The following is an 18,030-nucleotide window of genomic DNA, read 5'->3' as shown; positions in this document are numbered from 1 at the left end:
CAGGAAGAGGAAGTTCTGTTTCTGGAGTGGCTGTTATGGTATGATAATGGAATCTGGCCCGTTGAAAATCAACAAATGAGTCTTACAATTGGGTGAAACTCATTAGGAAATTCAAGTACTTTCTGCAGGAGCACTACTGTTGCACTTTTCATCAAAGCGCCTTCTTTGGCCCCCTAATTCAGTTATTTGATCTTGTTCTTTTTTAATGATGTAATAGTTTGAAGGATAACTTAAAAAAAAAAGTGACAGAAATTTGGGACCAGGATACAATGTCATAAATAAATTGAGAAATAAAATGTAGTAAAGGAATTAATATGCTTTTACTGCTTAACCTATTATTCCAAAGAATAACTCTTAAGAGTAAGGGAACTCCACTTAAACCACAAATGGTCTCCCTCAATTCACCAAACACCAGGAGGCAACACAGATAAGCACTACTATAAAAGACTCACAAAACTCAACAAATCCACCTGCCACACTTGTACCACAACATTCACTTAGGGTTTGTATCCCTTAAATGCAAACGTCCCTGGAAGATGAAACACTAAAAGTGCAATAATTAAAATTAAACCCCATGAATCTTCCTCGCCTTTTTTTTAGCTCCTTGACATTGCCCCCAGCAAGAGCCTGTGATTTACTGATAATTTCAACATTGTGGAAAATTATTAGAGAATAAACACTGTGCAGGTCAATACTTAAAGGAGATCAAGTTCATAAATTCTTATGCAGCAGTCTCAAACTAAAATTCACAAATAGAAATTCCTAAAAAGTAACAGTGTCTGGAAACAACAGGACAGAAGTAAAACCGATGATGCACCAATACCCCAGCTGACTTCGGGCACTGACCTTCACCCAAAATGACCTTCCTCTGGTTCCAAGTACAGAATCCTAATGCACACTACAGAGAGAAGACCACAATCATGGTTTTGCCTACCCCTTCTCTGAGAATCTGGAGGAAAGTTTCCCTCCAGAAAAAACTACATTTCCAAATTCAATCAACCGGGGAACTTGGCAGCAACCCTAGACTAATTGCAGAGCTCGGAAACAAGCTTCTCTCCTGCGCCTGTCAACGCCACTGGTCAAAGGCAATCAGACTCTCCTGCTAGGTCGGGCGAATCCAGGAAGGCTAAGCGCAGGGGGGGCTTCATACCAACCTGTCGGTGATGGTAGACTGTGTGCCACTCATTGGGGCCCTTGGCGAGAGGTCCTCCTTTTATCCAACTTGCATTTTACAGTAGCACCTCCACCCCACCCCCAGTGCTCTGGGATCAGGCCCGACTCCGCAAGGGACACAAAAGTCCAACTCAAAACTCCATGCAGTCATCTAGAACGTCCGATGGGAAGGGGTCAAGGAAAGGGGATGTGGGGTGGAGCAAAACAAGTTATTTCCCCAAACAACCCGACAAAGTCTGCCAGAAGGCGAGTTCTAGAGCTCGAGAGCAATCCTCGAGGAGGCACAAGGAGAAAACTTCGTCACCGAGGGAAGTCGGCGAACCGCAGGGAAGGGGCCCGGGAAGCCCTCCGGGGCCGGGGCGGGATCCGCTCGCGCTGGGTGTCGGCGCCTCCTCCGGAGTCTCGGGGCCTGCGCGTCCCGCTGCCGCAGGGCCGACCCTCCCGTCTCCGCTCTATCTGGGGTCGCCGGCCGCTCGTGGCCGCAGCCCCGGCCGCATCTCGGGCCGCCCCGCGCCAGGCTCGCGCGGCTCCATGTCCCCGGGCCGGGGAAGCCCTCTCGTCTTCCTCGCCGCCCCCACGGGGTGCGGGGGCGAGCGCGGGTGCCGGGGGCGCGGGTCCCGCGGCCAAGGGTGACAGGAACCTGGTCTCAGCGCCGCGGGCTGCTCCCCATCCCACGGAGGCCCGGACTCTTCCGCAGTCGGCAGAGGCGGCGGCGGCTCCTCCCCGACGCGCCGGGAGGCGGCGGTTCCAGCGAGGGGCGGGAGGTTCCCGTCCGGCCCGGCCTGGAAACACCGACCCCGGAGGCCGGCGGCGGCGGCGGCGGCGGCGGCAGCGACTCGCAGCGCAGGGCCGGCTCGCCGGGTCCTGGGGCCCTCGCGGGAGCGCGCGCGGCGGGCGGAGGAGGCCGGCGGCGGTGGGGCCGCGCGACCCTCGCAGGCGCGCGCACGGGTTCCGGTTCCGGTTCTGTCTTCCTAGCCCCAGCCGCGGCCTGCGCGAGCGAGCTCGTCCCCTCCCCCGCCGACTTTTTTTGGCCTCCTCCCCTCAGACTTCGGGAAGCCGCCTCACCCGGGATCCCTCCGCGGCGCGCACGGCCGCCGCACCGCCCGCGCCGCCCGCGCCGCCCGCCGCCCCCGCTCCCCCGCCTCGAGGTCACGCCGCCCCCGTGCGGACGCCTCCGCCGGAGTCGTGGTGGGGAGAGCGGCAAAGTAGTTCTGCCGCGCGGAGGGAGGTGGGACAGTAGGACCCCGAGAGTTTCTTCAGGCAACCCACCGTCGCCCCCGGGGCCCTGGGAAAGCTGCGTGTCTGTAGTTTGAAGTCTAGATTGTACTAACGCAGCTTTAACCGGAGGCCGCCAGAGCGCGCCCCCAATCTCGAGGATTTCGGGCTGAGAGTCTCTTTGGAAAACACCCGACCCCTTGTCCTAGAAACTTATTCCTTGAGGGAGTGTACTTGTTCCGATTTCCTGGTAACATGTATAGGCTGCTTTTGACCGATGGAAGCGAGCTTAGGTCCAGGGTCCCGGACACTGCCCCTCTCTTCCGAAGCAAACCCCAGCAAAGAGCCGTTTGGGCCTTGGCCGCTCACCTGGGGCACCTGCTGGCCTCGTTCCGGGACCGAGGCCGCCACGCACACTGACTGCCTGGTTGCCTGGGGAGGGTCGGAGGACAGGGCTGTGTAGGGCTGGGGAGAAAGAGTTTGGGAATTGGAGCCGCGATTGCTTGGGATAATACTGCTTTTAGGCTGCTTCTGCTTTGGCAAAATGAAATGCATTATTTGCCAGATGAGAAAGCATGATGCCTTCCACAGCGACTTAAGCTTGCCTGTGGAAAGAAATGGGAGCAGAAAATACAGTCTTTATCCGATACATGGCATTACAGTTCTCTTTGAAGAGTTCCCAAATATCTTTTCAGTTTCTTTCCTACCGCGTAGATAGATTTAGATATCTGTCTAGTTTTATGATTGCATAATTTGCTAGTGTAGCAGTTTAAGCACAATGTGCAATTTAGTTCTTCAGTTCCAACCTTCCAGGTCTAAAGCGGCTGTCCCTTTATCCAAGTATTTTCAGACTTTTGAGTTTAAACCTGAATTGGTGGTCTTCAGCCTTTTTTGTGGCAATCAAGTGGCAACGCAAATGTAAGTCTCAGGGGATGTGGAGAGGGGAAACAATTACAATGAACTCTTAACAATGCTGTTTATAGAAGTCAATCTACAACAGTTCATGAAAGGATCATGGTCCCTGAATAGATGCATGAGCTAAGGCTGACGTTAGAACGGGGTAAAAAAAGGATAAGATAAACAGAGGCCAAAGATGACTCTTTATTGTTTGATTTTTGTAAGTCCAGGACACAGCCAGCTAATTTTGTAATGTTTATTTTGGGAAAGAACAGAAGCAGATTAGGGTTCCGGGCCACTTTCCTAATGATCAGACCAGGACACATTGCCACCTGCTGGTGTACCCTAACATGATAATTCTGTCCTGAAAAACTCTTCATTAAATTATTTTCTACATATAACTGGAAAGAGCTCCCTCCATCTATATATACAATGACCAAAATGCAACCTTATCTCCAAACGTATCTTTCTTAAACATAAAATATCTTTTTTGCCCTATTCTAATAATTGTACAGTGTAGCTATCAAATTAATTGGACCCAGTGACTCATCAAATTATGCTTTTTAAAAATTGGTTCCCCTCTTCCCTTCAAGACTGCCTCACTACTTGAGCTTCAGAAATAAAACAAACTGGGAAAGTTTCCTAATTCACCTTCTCTTCCTTGCATACAAAACCTCTTGGCAGACTGCTTTCAAGATCTTTCCAAACTTAAACAGACCCAAAGTTCTAGCTGTGAGCAAAGAAGGCATTTGCTGTGGGAAAGCTTCAGAAGACGGTAAGCAAAGGATTTAATTAAGCCAGTGGTTCATTCCAGAACTATTTTTTTCTTAATGATGAAAACCTCTATATTCACCCACAAAGCGCTAACAGGAAAATGTCCCTGAAAGCCTCTTTACAGCTGTTGGAAGCTCTAGACTGTTCTAAAGTCTCTATCTGAAGAATGCCTTCAGAAAAGTCACACTAATCTACGTAGAACACACTCCCCAGGGTCATTAGTTCTTGGCCTAGAAAAATGAAATTGGTGACACAAACCACCGTGCCTGCTCTTTGAGGAGGTTTTCCAGTGGGGGTTATTCTAACCCACATTCCCCTCCCCTCATCCATTCTTTCAACGTGCTTATTGAGCACCTACTCTCCTGACACTGTTCTAGGCGTTGGAAGCACAGTCCCGAAGAAAGTCGAAGGCCCTGTCTTCATGGAGCCCACTCAACATCATCATTTTCAAGGCAGCTGCCCACAGGTGGCCAAATAAGAAAGAAATTAAGTTCTTCCTCTCTCTTTTGGCAAACTGTTTTCTGTATGTCGATTATTGCTCCTAAAAGTAAAGAATGGTAGGAATGGTTGATGACAAGCAGCAGATAAGAGTTATTTCACTGATATGTATAAATATGGGTCAACATTTCTACAGGCCAAAAGACATTTTTTTTTTTTTTTTACTTCTTGCAAAAACTACAACAAAGATATAAAGGCAGACTCTGGGTTGATAAAAAGTTGTTTATTTTTATAAAATTTAGTACAAATCTTACTGAAATATAAATCCTTCTTGAGCAGTGTTAGTAATTATTACATAGTAATCCAAATGCAAATGAGTCCTGCACTTGGTCTGACCACACAAGTGAATTAGCCCTTCATTTACCTGTGATGTAAAAACTCAGCATCTTAACTGCTGAGTCATCTTTATTTCTCATTTCTCCCTCAGAGAGTTTCCTTCATAGGTATTAGCTGCAACATCAAGAATAGCTGAAATGAGGAAATCTCTTTCCCTTAGCATTATTTAGGTTTCTCAAAATTCAAAAAAACTACATACATTCCCATAAGAGTACCCCACAACAGCAAGATCTGCAATCCCTTCATTTCTGAAGAGTAGGGAGAAAGAATTGGTACCAGATTAAGCCTATTCATTTGGCTGGTATGGAACAGGTTACCCTGTGCCCAAATTCAAGAGCCAGCTTTTCCTTTTTCTTTTTTTTTTTTTTTTAAGCTCATGCGCCAAGCCACTCTTTTTTACTAGGCTTTTGCTAAAATCAGCACTCTCCGGCATCCTACTTTGACCACAAATTTGTTGGAAGGAACCTAACCAGCATTTTAGGGATACTGATCGTAGACAAAAAGAGATAGAGATGCTACCGTCAGATTATTTCCATGGCCAGCAAAACTCTTTAACCAAATGACAGTCATTTGAGAAGACTCACTGTCAACATGCCTTTTCAAGTTGCTTTTCCCAGAGCAATGATGACTTTACGTGGTTCCAACCACTCCGTCATGCCTGGCCAATGATATCCATTTTCAAGACCACTCATTAGGTTGGGATTACCAGTCACCATAGGATGGGCTCACACTTCCTACTGACCTTCAGCCTTGACTTCAAGAACCCCATACACTGGCTCACCAACTGAGCTAATCAGTCACCATGGGCCTCAATAACATAGTCAAATAAATAAGTAAACAACAAATATATAAATAAATAAATACTTCATTTTTTCATAAAAGCCCTACGTTAAAGACCTCCCTTAATAAAATGCCACATATTGTCTCTATGAAATACACAATGGGGTATTTCATTCATTCACAACAGGGTTTAAACTGAGGCATAGAGTAAACAAGCGACCTGCCCAAATGATCTGGCAAGTGAGTAGCAATATTAGTTAAAAGAGCCCAGGAATTCTTGATTCCTATCCCCTTGTTCTGTGCTTACACTCTTGCTTTTCCTAGGTGAGATTAGAGACTATCACACTAAAAAATATTTTTTCCTTCCAAGACTGGCCTTGTCATAACATTCTGTCCATAGACACTGGCACCTTTTTCCGAGAAAAAGAAAAAGTTGTAAGAGGACTAAAAGGGAATGTATCCGAAATGCAAAAAAATTAGCCTCATCCCCCTGAGGCCAGGACACACTTTGGTTCTCTGGGTCTAGCCTGCAGTGTGCACAGCAGAGCTGAAACCTGAACTGTCATCTCAAGCTCAGTGGAATCCACAGGGTAAATCCCTATGGAATTTAGTCACAGCCTCTCATGCCTACGAGATTAATGCACAAAGCCCTGAGAACTGGCATGGTTTTCCTGGTTGGGCAGAACCCGTACAACAGGACTCGGTAAATCTGCCCACACCTCATTCATCTCTCATCCAAAGCCCTGGCTCTATGGTTTTTGTGCAGAAAGAGTTAACATGGCAGGACTGAACTGCTCTCCTTGGAAAGGCTGCTTGCAAGGCTGGCCCTTGGCTGGCATCTGGGAGCTTAGATTTCGGGAGAGCTCCCACCCTTAACTGATAAGACTGGCTCACTGTGCCTAAACTGTTTGTGCAAATATGGTTTATGCTGAATACCTGCTTTCCTGTTGGGAGTCAGGAATTTTGCTACCCACCAGGCAAAGGCTGCCTACATGACCAGCCCCCAATAAAAACCTTGGGCACTGAGTCTCTAATGAGCTTCCTTGGTGGACATTTCACACCTATTGTCGGAAATCGTTGCTAGAAGAATTAAGCACGTCCTGTGTGATCCCACTGGGAGAGGGCTCCAGAAGCTTAGGCCTGGTTTCCCCTGTACTCTGCCCCAGGTGCTTCTTCTCTTTTCTGATCTGTCTTTGTATCCTTCCCCTATAATAAAGCAATGAGTACTACTATGTACTGAGTCTCGTGAGTCCTCCTAGCGAACCTGAGGGTGGTCGTGGGGACCCCAGATGCAGTTGGTACAGGGATGCTCAGTAAGTAACCCATCACCACTGCCACAGCTTCACCCCCATCCTTCTCTCATCCTCTGTCCCCTTCGTTTAAGCAGATTCAATCCCCTGATCTAATAGTCAGAATGTCAAAGGCATTCTTCTTCCTGGAAGTTCCTCCCTTTTTAGTAAATGGGGTGAATTATTATAAATTGCTACATGGAAAGTGTTGAAGGAGTCACTTCTCAAAGGAATAAGGAAGAAAGAGCAGTAATCTTTTTCGAGTTCCTTTCTAAGCTGTCTGACGATCCAGCCTCCTAGCGACGAGAGGACCCAGGGTCACCACAGACTAAAAGGGATGCAGCAGTGCTCACCTCACAGTTCTGACTGATGCACAACTACCACTGAGGAGGAGTCGCACTTTCTACAACTGTGCGATGGTAGAAGTTAGTGTTTTAATACTGGTATGTGCCGCACTCGAAGACCAACCAAACTGATCAAGACATTTAGCCCTTTTTAGAAACCTAAGTTTGTTATAAGCGTGATTCCGTAACAGCCATATTTCCAACCTGGTTCCCACGGCTGACTTAACCCAATCCATTATCTGGAGCAAGCCTTGGCGAGTGCGTCTTGACATGTCCATTACATTTTCGCTGCCACTCCTCACTTCGCCTGCTTCTCCAGGCATGGTACTTCTTGATGCTTTTCCTCCATGCAAAGCGCCAGATGCTAACCATGAAACACCAAGACACAGCATACATCGCTACTCCCCCAACCTTTACAAACCACTTGGGCTTGGGTGAGACCATTTCACAGTAAAGGAGGCGAGCTCCTACGCCAATCCTCACTCCGGTGAACAGAGCCACAAAGAGGAAGTCCACCACATCTCCAGTGAAACTGTGGTAGTGCCCTGTTTCACGGAGAAACCAGCGCATCTGCAGCAAGGGGTTGGTAATCTCACTTCCAAAGAGGACTGCATTGACCTCTGTGCCTGACTCTCCAAGCACCAGGGCCATGATGATGCCCAAGATACTCAGTGTGTGGTGAGCCAGCATCAGGGCACCCTCAGACTGGAAGTAGATGCACCAGCCCAAGTCGAAGATGAAGTAGCCCAAGGTGAGACACAGAACGTGCACTTGGAGAGGTGTATTAGGTGAGCCTGAAATAAACCAAGATAGAAGCAAATTGAGTGACTGGCAATTGTGCTACCTTGCAGAGGGATCCTATGTTGTCGTCTCTCAAACCTTTTTGAATCACTGAAAGCAAAAACAATGGCAGGAACATGCTTTTTAATGACAACAAAAGAAAGACTAAAATCTAAAAACTTGGTCTTTCTCAAAGCAAACAGCGTTACAGGCCCCAGGAAATGTTCTGATGAATCAGATCTCAATGAGTGATTCAAGCATCAGCAATTATCTCAGCGTCCTTTCTGTGTAGCAGCATAAAATAGAGTTATTTTGTTCTTTCAGTTAAAATCCTACATGGCTTCTTTCTTTTATTTTATTTTACTTTTTTTTACCAGCTAAAGGTCTGTTTCCAGATTCTTTTAGTTATGCTGTCCTGGGTGTCAGATTAATTTCTTAGCTTAATGGATTGGATTATTGGGCACTCGTGGTCCTAACTGATCTTGAAACTGGACTCTGGAAAGAACCCCAGAAGTTAGTGTGTTCCCGTGTCCAAGACAATAGCGTGCAAGGACCTGACATGTTTGAATCCATTAGAAGCCATCATATAAAACTTAAAGCCTAAGAGTTACTTTCATATCAGTTTGACAGTTTTGGGGAAAACTCGGAAGCTCAATATGTGAATCCAAGGAAATTTTTTTAAAAACAGAATCTAAGGAATTGAAAAACAATCAGATTCTAGAGACTTGGGGACTGAATTCTGGCCCCTCAAAATTGAAGCCCTAAGTCCGGTACCTCAGAATATAACTCTATTTGGGGATAGGACCTTTAAAGAGGTAATTAAGTTAAAATGGGGTCATCAGGGTGGGCACTAATCCCATGTGACTGGTGTCTTTATAAAACTAGGAGATTAGGACACAGACACACACGAAGGGAAGACCATGTGAGGACACAGCAAGAAGGTAGCCATCTGCAAGCAAAGGAGCGAAGCCTCAGAAGAAACAAAATTGGCCAACACCTTGATGTTGAATTTCTAGCCTCCTGAATTGTAAGAAAATAAATTTCTGTTGTTTAAGCTACCCAGTCTGTAGCATTTTGTAATGGCAGCCCCAACAAACTAATACAGGGGATATGATTTTTGTACTCTAAGGAAGTAGCACTCATACATCTAGCAGCTTAAAAATTAATATAACTGGCCCAGATAATGAGGCATTGCTTACCATCATCTATTTGATGGTAAATGCATACAACACAGTGTTACGTAACAATTAAAAAGGACAGCTATATACACAGACATGGAAAGATGATGTCCTTCGAATACACAATCAAGTAACAATTGCAGGTTACCAAAAAGTATATATAATACAGTCTATTTGTGTCTGTTTGGGGGCGACAGTGGATGTTGATATTGGCTTTACTTGTACATTCCAATCAATTAAATTGAAGCACTTAAAATTTGTTTTAAAAGTAGAGAGTTATGAAAACAGAAACCATAGGTAACATACACAATATCAGAGTTAACACTGAAGACGAATGAAGACTCCCAATACAAATTATAATGCTAATTATTCTTCAATACTGTACAAATTCTGTGAAAAAGTCCCATCTTTCTAAGACTACCCCCCAAATGATGAATCCCTAAGGGAAAATCCTCTACTGTCTCCCACCTACCTGGGTGGGTAAAAGGCCAAGGGCCATCAATGAAGCCAATATAAGCAGAGAGGCCTATAGAGAGGACTCCATGGGTGAAGGTAACCAGGCGGCAGCTCCACTCATAGCTTCGGTGCTTAGTCAGGCGGCAGAGAGAAATGTAGAGCGAGAGCCAGCCCCCCAGGCTGCACAGCACCTGCAGACACAGAGCTAATGCCATCCTATGATGAAAAGACCGAAACCAGAAAAACAAAGGAGGCACCCTAAGAAAACAGCATTGGGTCAATTTGTGTATAATCTTCATTTCTACTCTAGAATAGTATAAAAATATTGCCTTCGCTGAAACCCTTCTTCCTTATCTGCATAGTCAAGAATCTTCTGTTTAAGTGTGGCTGTATTTCTGACTCCGTGTTCCTTAGAGATAACATGTTGGCAGCTGTTAAAAGCTGTAAACTGAAAACCAGACCTGCCTTCTGAGTTAGTAGACTGTCTAATATAACATGTGGTTACGATGAGTAAATGTCAATCATCATAACCAGCCAGTGATGACTGACCTTGGAAAATGATACACAAGTAATATAATACATGTATTAGATAACGTGTTCACATTTCAAGAGTCCCAATAAGAAGCTCTCATGAAAAAAATACCGCCACCACTTGTGGTCTCGACTCGATAGGTCATATGACAAATGGCAGTTTCATGTGGTTTTAAGCTGATACTGAACTCAAGTGATGTTTGGATGTGGGTCACAGGTTTATCAGCAACATCGAAACTTGAGGTAAACCTAAATATAGCGCTAAACAAAGACTCCAGATATCTTGGAAGGAAAAAAGTAAAATAAAATCCTAGTCCTATTCAGTTCTGAAATCCAACTCAGAGATTTACCAAGAGGGAAGCAGAAGGATTTGAAGTACAAAAGGAGAGTTTTTGTTGAGATACAAAAATATCTTTAAGGCAATTATTCAGTTAAAAATGAAACAAAGTCACAAAGCTACACTTCGAAATTTTTACGGGTGACAAATATATCAGGATAAGAACTATCGTGACTGAGTCAATTTAGTCATACAGGACTAAAAAATAACTAAGATGCTGTTATTAATATTCATTAGCCCTTCTATTGAAAGGAGGAATGAAACAGTCAAAAACATTTCAGATATCTGTCTCATCTCAGCAAGAATCTTCCGCATGGCTACACTGCTTAACCCTATTCTGACAAGTGAAATAGTATCTGTGGACCAACACACTCAATACACAAGCCACTCCCAAGAATGCTATCCAGAGAGGGCTTGATGAAGGTCAAGTTCTGTACAGCTCATCTGAAATCAGATTTGTAGTCAAGAGAACAGCAGACGTCAATCATAGACGAGTTCCTATTCTGTCTCTGCCCCTAACCAGCCATAAGAGTGCCGGCAAATCACCTCAATTGAAAAAAAAAGAAGAAAAGAAAAGAGGGTTGAAAAATTCTATAATCCAGTCCAGTTCTAACAAGCAGTTCCGAGATAAGTTTTGTAAAACGTCTAGGCCAGTTTTCAGAGCAAGGGCCAGAAATACAAAGTACCCAGAGTGAAAAGAACAGTCCTCCCTCATTTCCTTTCAAAGGCCAGGGTCACCGGCCAGTAATGCGGATCAGCTCATTTGGATATGCCGATTAGTATTTTTAGAGTCCTCTTCCCTGAATCCTAATTCCCTGGCAGAACAGAGGAAACAGTAGTCCATTTACAAACATTTCAATAAAAGAAGAGACATTTGTAAATGGAGGATACAACTCTGTGACCTTGGGAAAGTCACTCCATCTCTGGGTTTCGGCTTTTTACTCCAGGGTAAAGGAATGGCAGGGTATTTAGATGGCCATTCCAGCTCAGAATTCCAAGGCTCCGGGCCTCGCTCCTCCCGTTCCAGGGCCAGATTCGGGAGGAGGAGCGCGGGGCGGGCCCACCTGGCTCTCGGCCTCGGAGCAGGCGTGGCTGGGGCGAGCAGCAACCTCAGGCGGCTCGCAGGCATGGCGAGCGCATCTCCCCTGCACCGGCCTGCGGGCTGTGGCCAAGCCCGGCTCGGGCACACCTGAGCCCGGCCGCTGTGCGGGCATCCGTGCGGGCGCCGAGCCTGGCGCAGACAGGCCTCCAGCTCCCAAGACAGGAGGAGGCCCCGTCCCCTCGGAGGCCAGACCATCCGCCCGCCTCCTTCCCCACCAGCGGGCCGGCAGGTCCGGAGCCCAGCCCGGCCGCGGGAGCTGGGCGGTTCGCGCCGCGCGGTTACCTGGCCGAGCGCCCCGGGAAGCCTCGGGCGCTTGGGCCCCTAAGCTTGGGGCCCGGATCCCGCGAGCAGGAAGCAGCGGAAAGAGGGAGAGAGAATGAGGCTCTGACGGTGGAGGAGGAGGAGGAGCCGGGGGTCTGGGGGCACCTGGTGGCTGGGAGGACGGAGCGCAGAGCCGGAGCTGGACGAGGCAAGGTTCCTAAGGGAGCCGGAGGGTTCTCCTTCGCGCAGGGCTCAGTGTGCGTGTGTGTGTGTGTCCGTGTGATCTACTGGTGACGTGAGATCTGCAGGCTGTTGTCCTTGTTTGTTTGTTATTCTCTGTTTGAGTAATTATCCATACCCCCCCCCCCCCGCCCCCACCAGGAGACAGCCCATCCAATACCGGTTGTTGAGCACCCACTAAGAGCCTCACTCCTACTAGGCACTGTGAGAGATGTAAGACATAGTCCCTGCCCCTCATGCTTGAGCCTAAATTGTGAAACAAGCACGCAAATAACTAATTCCCAGGAAAAGCCTCAGGCCTGGGAATTAGAAGTTACTCATCATTTCAGCCCTGTCACCAACTTGACAGTAGAGTAGTATAAGGCTTAAGAATAAACCTGGTTTGGTTACTGGGCAAGTTTTAACTTTTCTGTGCCTCAGTTTTCTCATTTGTAGAATGAAAATATTAATAAGACTTATCTCCTAAGGTTATTGTAAGAATTTTACACACTTCATATGTGTAAAGTGCTTAGAACAACGTCTGGCACATGGAAGTGACTATATAAATGTTAATTATTGTTGTTATGTTACTTTGGGTAAATCCTTTCTCCTCTCTGGATCTATTTTAATACCAAGGAAAGTAAGTTCGAAGAGACGACCAAGCATATGTCTGGAGGCTCAAAGGGGGTTAAGAGGGCATCTGGCTTGGTTGATCCAGACAGGCAATGATGGGGTGCTGGGGGGCCCAGACAGTCGTAAAAGAGAAGACTTTGCACAGAGATGTGAGTGTTTAAGCCATGTCTGGGGAATAGTAAGTAGTCTAGTTTGGGTCATTTGTCTTTTCAATCCTTCAACAGTAAGGATCACACTGTTTTCATCTTTGTTTTCCTAGTACTTGATAAGAGGCAGGTACAATAAATATTTGCTGATTGAATGAATGGGAAGTGAGTCCAGAAAAGTATATCAGAAGCATATTTTGGCTCTTAAACCTCATTGATCATCTATACCACTTGGTAAGTTTTTTCAAAATACCCTTGTGCAGGCTCCACCTTGAAGATTATATTTAGTAGGCCTGGTGTGGGTCCCAGGAATCTGTATCTTTTAAAACCTGCCCAGGCGTCCTTCAGATGATCAGTCACATTTGAGAACCACTGCTGTTAGAGGCCCCTAAATGACTGATACCAGCCTAAGATGCCAGGCCGAGGCCTCTTATTATGTGGATAACAGGAAACCTACAATGTTATTGGGCAAGGGAATAATTTTGTCACCTTCTCCAAGCCGTTGCTACTCAAAGTGTAGTCCATGGACCAGAAAAATCTGCATCACCTGAGAGTTTGTTAGAAACACAGAATCTCAGACCCTAACCCCAGACCTTCTGAATCAGAATCTGCATTTTAACAAGGTCCCCAGTGATTTGTATGAGCATCTGGGCAGTGGTTCTCAACCCAGGTAGCACTATACCATCACCTGAGGAGCTTTTAAGTCTCCCAATGCCCAGACACACCCTAGACAAAGGAAATCAAACTCTGTGTGGGTATTAACCTTTATTAAAGTTCCCCAGGTGGTTCCAATGTGCAACCAGGGTTGAGAATCCCTGTCATACACTCAACTAAAAGCAGTTTAAGATGAATTGGAGAAGACAGCCTGTTACAAGTGGGTTGGAATGGACCAGATAAGAGGTAATGATAGCCTGAAGAAAAAAAACATGGAAAGATCCATCTCACTAAAGGGATAGTATGCAAATTTCAATCCTTTCCCCGCTGGTTTTTGTTGCAGTATTTTTTTCTTCTAGTATGTGAATCTGGAACTTTCTTTTTGCTGTCATCATTTCCCAGGAAAGAACAGAGTATTTGAGGCCTCAGGAGTCTAAAGGCTGAGGGGGTAACGGAAGGCGCCAGTTCTCCCAGTGGAGCCGTTATTGGCCTTTATCATAGGGTGAATGGGATTCCAGGTTCGAGCTTCATTATCTGGGATTAAATTTTATTTATTTATATATCTTTGGCCACAGTCCTTGTTCCATCTTATCAGATCGTTGGCAACAGTGGCATCTCCCAGAAAAGTTCTGGGCTGTTAGGGAGAGCAGGGGATAGGAAACTCCCCACCAATTTAGTTTAATAACAATGACAATGATAATCATAATCGCAATAATAACAGATAACACTTATTAATGTGCCAGGCATTGTTCTAGGCACTTTACATATACTAACTCATTTCGTTCTCACAATAACTCTGTGAGATGGATTTCATTGTTATGCCCATTTTACAGGTGAGAACCTGAGGCACAGAGCAGTCAAGGAACTCCCTCAAGGTGCCATGATTAGTAGGAAGCAGATTTGGTTATGAACCCAGGCAATATGGCTCTGGAGGCCGTGCTCTTAACCAGCAAGATATGCTGCCTCCACTCATCTAGAATGTCCTATGGATGCGTACTGTATTTTTCTGTGTGCACAGCTCCTAATCTCAGTGAAGGGCATTAGAAATTCTTTAGAGGTAAAAAAGGAATTCAGTTTTTAAAAATCTTAATTGCCTATTACGTACTAGTCACAATGCTAGTGATGGGGAAATGGAGAAAAAGAGACAACCTCAACTACAAGGAGCTCACCTCAGTCAAGTGGGAGAAGCAGAAGAGTCAACAAATGCAGTACATGAGATATGACATAAACATTTAGAGTGCACAGGGGGGAGAGGCACAGAGGCCAGACACCTGGGGACTCAGGGCAGGATTCCTAATTTGAGTCCTGGGACCAAGCCAATTCTTAGGGTTGGACCAAAAGTCCTTGGCATTAGGAGCCTACAGCTGGGTCCACCTGTCTTGAGTCAACTAAAGATCGAAGTATGAAACAAAGTTTGAAAAGCCGCAGTAACGATCATTTTCTCCTTTCTGACCCCCTGGACAATGACTGGTTGTTGCCATTAGATTCTCTTGTGCCTGATTAGGTGCTGAAGAAGCTAATCAAGTTTCGCTTAAACTTCATTGGAATTATGAGTTTTATGGAATCACGCAGACATGAAAAGTAAGTTGGTACTCACTTTCAGATTTGACTCTATTCAGCAACTGTCCGAGTCAATGGACAATGGAAGCTACTGGAGGCTAAGCAGTTAGGCTACAATTCTGTTTCTTTCTTTCTTAAGAACCTAGTCAAATAGAGATCCCAAAAATAGACCCCCATAAATATAGTCAACTGATCTTTGACATAGGAGCTAAGGCAACATGATGGAGAAAAGATAGTCTCTTCATAAATGGTGCTAGCACAACTGGACAACCACATGCAAAAAAATGAATCTCGATACAGACCGTATACCCTGCACAAAAATGAACTCAGAATGAATCATAGACCTAAAGCTAAAATGCAAAACTATAAAACTCCCAGGAGAAAACATAGATGATTCTGGGTTTGGTGATGCCTTTTTTAGATACAACACCGAAGACACAATCCATGAAAGAAATAATTGATAAGCTGGACTTCATTAAAATGGAAAACTTATGCTCTGCAAAACACAAGATCAAGAGAAATAGAAGAGAAGTCAGACTAGGAGAAAATATTTGCAAAAGACACACTGATAAAGAATAGTTATCCAAAATATACAAGAACTCTTAAAACTCAACAGTAAGAAAACAAACAACCTGATTGAAAGATGGGCCAAAGACCTTAATGGATTCCTCACCAAAGAAGATATAGAGATGGTAAATAAGTATGTGAAAAGATGTCCCACATCATATGTCATCAGGGAAATGCAAATTAAAATAACAATGAGATACCACTACAAACCTATTAGAATGGCCAGAATCCAGAACACTGACAACAACAAATGCTATCGAGGGTGTGGAGCAACAGGAACTCTCAGACCTTGCTGGTAGGAATGCACAATGGTACAGCCACTTTGGAAGACAGTTTGGCAGTTTCTTGCAAAAGTAAATATACTCTTACCATATGATCCAGCAATCACACCTCTTGTCATTTAGCCAAAGGAACTGAAAATTTATATTCACACAACAACCTGCACATAGATATTTATAGCAGCTTTATTCATAATTGCCAAAACTTGGAAGCACCCAAGATGTCCTTCGGTAGGTGAATGGATAAACATACTGTGGTACATGCAGACAATAGAATATTATTTCATGCTGAAAAGAAATGAGCTATCAAGCCATGCAAAGACATGGAGGAATCTTAAATGCATATTACTAAGTGAAATAAGCCAATCTAGAAAGGCTATACAGTCATGCATCACTTAACAATGGGTATACGTTCTGAGAAATGGGTCATTAGGTGATATTGTTGCTGTGCAAACATCATAGAGTGTACTTATCCAAACCTAGATGGTATAGCGTACTATATATCTGGGCTATGTAGTACTAATCTTATGAGACCATCATCATATATGCAGTCCATTGTTGACCAAAACATCATTAGGTGGCACGTGACTATATACTATATGATTCCAATGATATGACATTCTGGAAAAGGCAAAACTATGGAAACAGTAAAAAGATCACTGGTCGCCAAGGGTGTAGTGGGGAGAGAGATGAACAGGCAGAGCTCAGAGGATTTTAGGGCAATGAAAATATTCTGTATGATATTGTAATGATGGATATATGTCGTTATACTTTTGTCGAAATCTGTAGAATGTAGAACACCAAGAGTGAACTCTACGGTAAACGATGGACTTTGGGCGATATGATGTGTCACTGTAGGTTCATCAGTGGTAACAAATGTACCACTTTAGTGGAGAATGTTGATAATGGGGGACGCTATGCATGTGTGGAGATAGGAGGTACCCAGGAAATCTCTGTACTTTCCTCTCAATTTTGTTGTAAACCTAAAACTGCTCTAAAAAAAATTGTGTTTAAACAAAAGGCAACAAATGAAAACCAGAGTCCTGGACAGTGCAGGAGATCAACTTTCAGCACTCACCTGAGCAGGATGTCAAGGTAGCCAGGACTGCAGCAGGAAAGGGTAAGCTCTGGCACCGAGGAGTATACAAGGAGGAGTGCACACAGGCATGTGCGTGTAGGCAGAGAGATGCACAGATGGGCTCATGGGGGCAGAGTAGTGCCTTGATTTACTTAAATCACTGCTGAAGCCTCCTCTTGCTGTCTCTGCTACATACGTAGCCCCTTTCAACTAGTTCTTTTCTTGAGAATGTTACCACTACCAGGAGGCCTTCTCCTACTTGATAAATGAAATATTAGTCTTACTATAAGCCCCATTCAAACATCAGGGACAGTTAACTCTTGATTTTTTATGTATAGGTTTCCCATTTGGATATTATTATTTGCACCCAATGTTTAATCCCAATTTTAGTTTTTCCCCATCAGCCATTACATTTTTGAAGGGTCTCACTTTCCCACATGTCAGTGTTTACCTCAGGAATGATAACTACTTAAATTTTTATTAACCTAAGAAAAACACAAGGAAAGCTTCCCTGCCCCTCAGTCCCCTCACCCAAAGTCACGGTGCATTCCAAAGCCAAATAGATTTGATTATTGAATTATCCTTTGCCATAAATATCTATTGCTTTCCATTGTGAATAGTGAATGATTGACCTTCATCATATCCGAGATATGAGCTGTCGGCCTCACCCTCCACCTGAGTCTCCGAATGACTTGACCTCAGACATTTACCATTCTCCCACTTACCAAAGGAGCCAATCTCTTGCCTACTCTGCCCTCAAGGTAGTTTAATCAAAAAGAGTAAGAAGTCTGAACTCTTCAGAGCCCTGTATTAAGGTATGTCATCTTTAGGATCAGTTTGGGGAGTAATAGACTTACTGCACCAATTTGAAACATTTTCCCCATCTCATTTCATTATATGCACTCACACCCCCTCACAACAAAAGACACAGAACAGCAATCTCA

The 18,030-nt window shown here is 44.8% G+C and overlaps 2 protein-coding genes across 13 annotated transcripts in view; both read right to left on the bottom strand.

Moving 5' to 3' along the window:
* ARHGEF12 (Rho guanine nucleotide exchange factor 12) overlaps window positions 1-2,171 on the bottom strand; it is a 140,972-nt gene extending 138,801 nt beyond the window's left edge. For 4 of the 7 annotated variants that reach the window (XM_070625031.1, XM_070625033.1, XM_070625032.1 and 1 more), the window contains exon 1: window positions 1,155-2,111. In XM_070625031.1, the coding sequence (XP_070481132.1) occupies window positions 1,155-1,186 (32 nt within the window). In that variant the 5' untranslated portion in view covers window positions 1,187-2,111. Of the gene's footprint in view, window positions 1-1,154 lie in introns of all 7 variants that reach the window. The other 3 variants (XM_008513726.2, XM_008513727.2, XM_008513729.2) reach the window with 3 other exon arrangements.
* A 2,594-nt stretch (window positions 2,172-4,765) lies between these two features.
* On the bottom strand, window positions 4,766-12,224 carry TLCD5 (TLC domain containing 5). Of its 6 annotated transcripts, none has more exons than XM_008513732.2 (3): window positions 11,973-12,224; window positions 9,737-9,936; window positions 4,766-8,100 (listed from the first exon to the last, which is right to left on the bottom strand). In XM_008513732.2, the coding sequence occupies exons 2-3, from the start codon at window positions 9,933-9,935 to the stop codon at window positions 7,529-7,531; spliced, it is 771 nt and encodes a 256-aa protein (XP_008511954.1). In that variant the 5' UTR covers window position 9,936; window positions 11,973-12,224; the 3' UTR covers window positions 4,766-7,528. The 6 variants fall into 6 exon arrangements, with proteins under 6 accessions (XP_008511954.1, XP_070481158.1, XP_008511956.1 ...); XM_070625057.1 differs by having other exon boundaries at window positions 9,737-9,911; window positions 11,653-12,164; XM_008513734.2 differs by having other exon boundaries at window positions 9,737-9,925; window positions 11,973-12,070.
* Between the last annotated feature and the right edge of the window lie 5,806 nt (window positions 12,225-18,030).

The sequence above is a fragment of the Equus przewalskii genome, chromosome 6, assembly GCF_037783145.1.
Source record: "Equus przewalskii isolate Varuska chromosome 6, EquPr2, whole genome shotgun sequence".
In the NCBI taxonomy this organism is placed as follows: domain Eukaryota; kingdom Metazoa; phylum Chordata; class Mammalia; order Perissodactyla; family Equidae; genus Equus; species Equus przewalskii.
This window is presented reverse-complemented; position numbering and strand designations above follow the sequence as displayed.

Coding starts and splice junctions, on each gene's coding strand:
- TLCD5 (XM_070625056.1), bottom strand. CDS start 11,885: ATGGTCTGGCCTCCGAGGGGACGGGGCCTCCTCCTGTCTTGGGAGCTG. Junction 9,937..11,652: donor GCTCCGAGGCCGAGAGCCAG/GTGGGCCCGCCC, acceptor TTTTCATCATAG/GATGGCATTAGCTCTGTGTC. Junction 8,101..9,736: donor TTGGCCTTTTACCCACCCAG/GTAGGTGGGAGA, acceptor GGTTTATTTCAG/GCTCACCTAATACACCTCTC.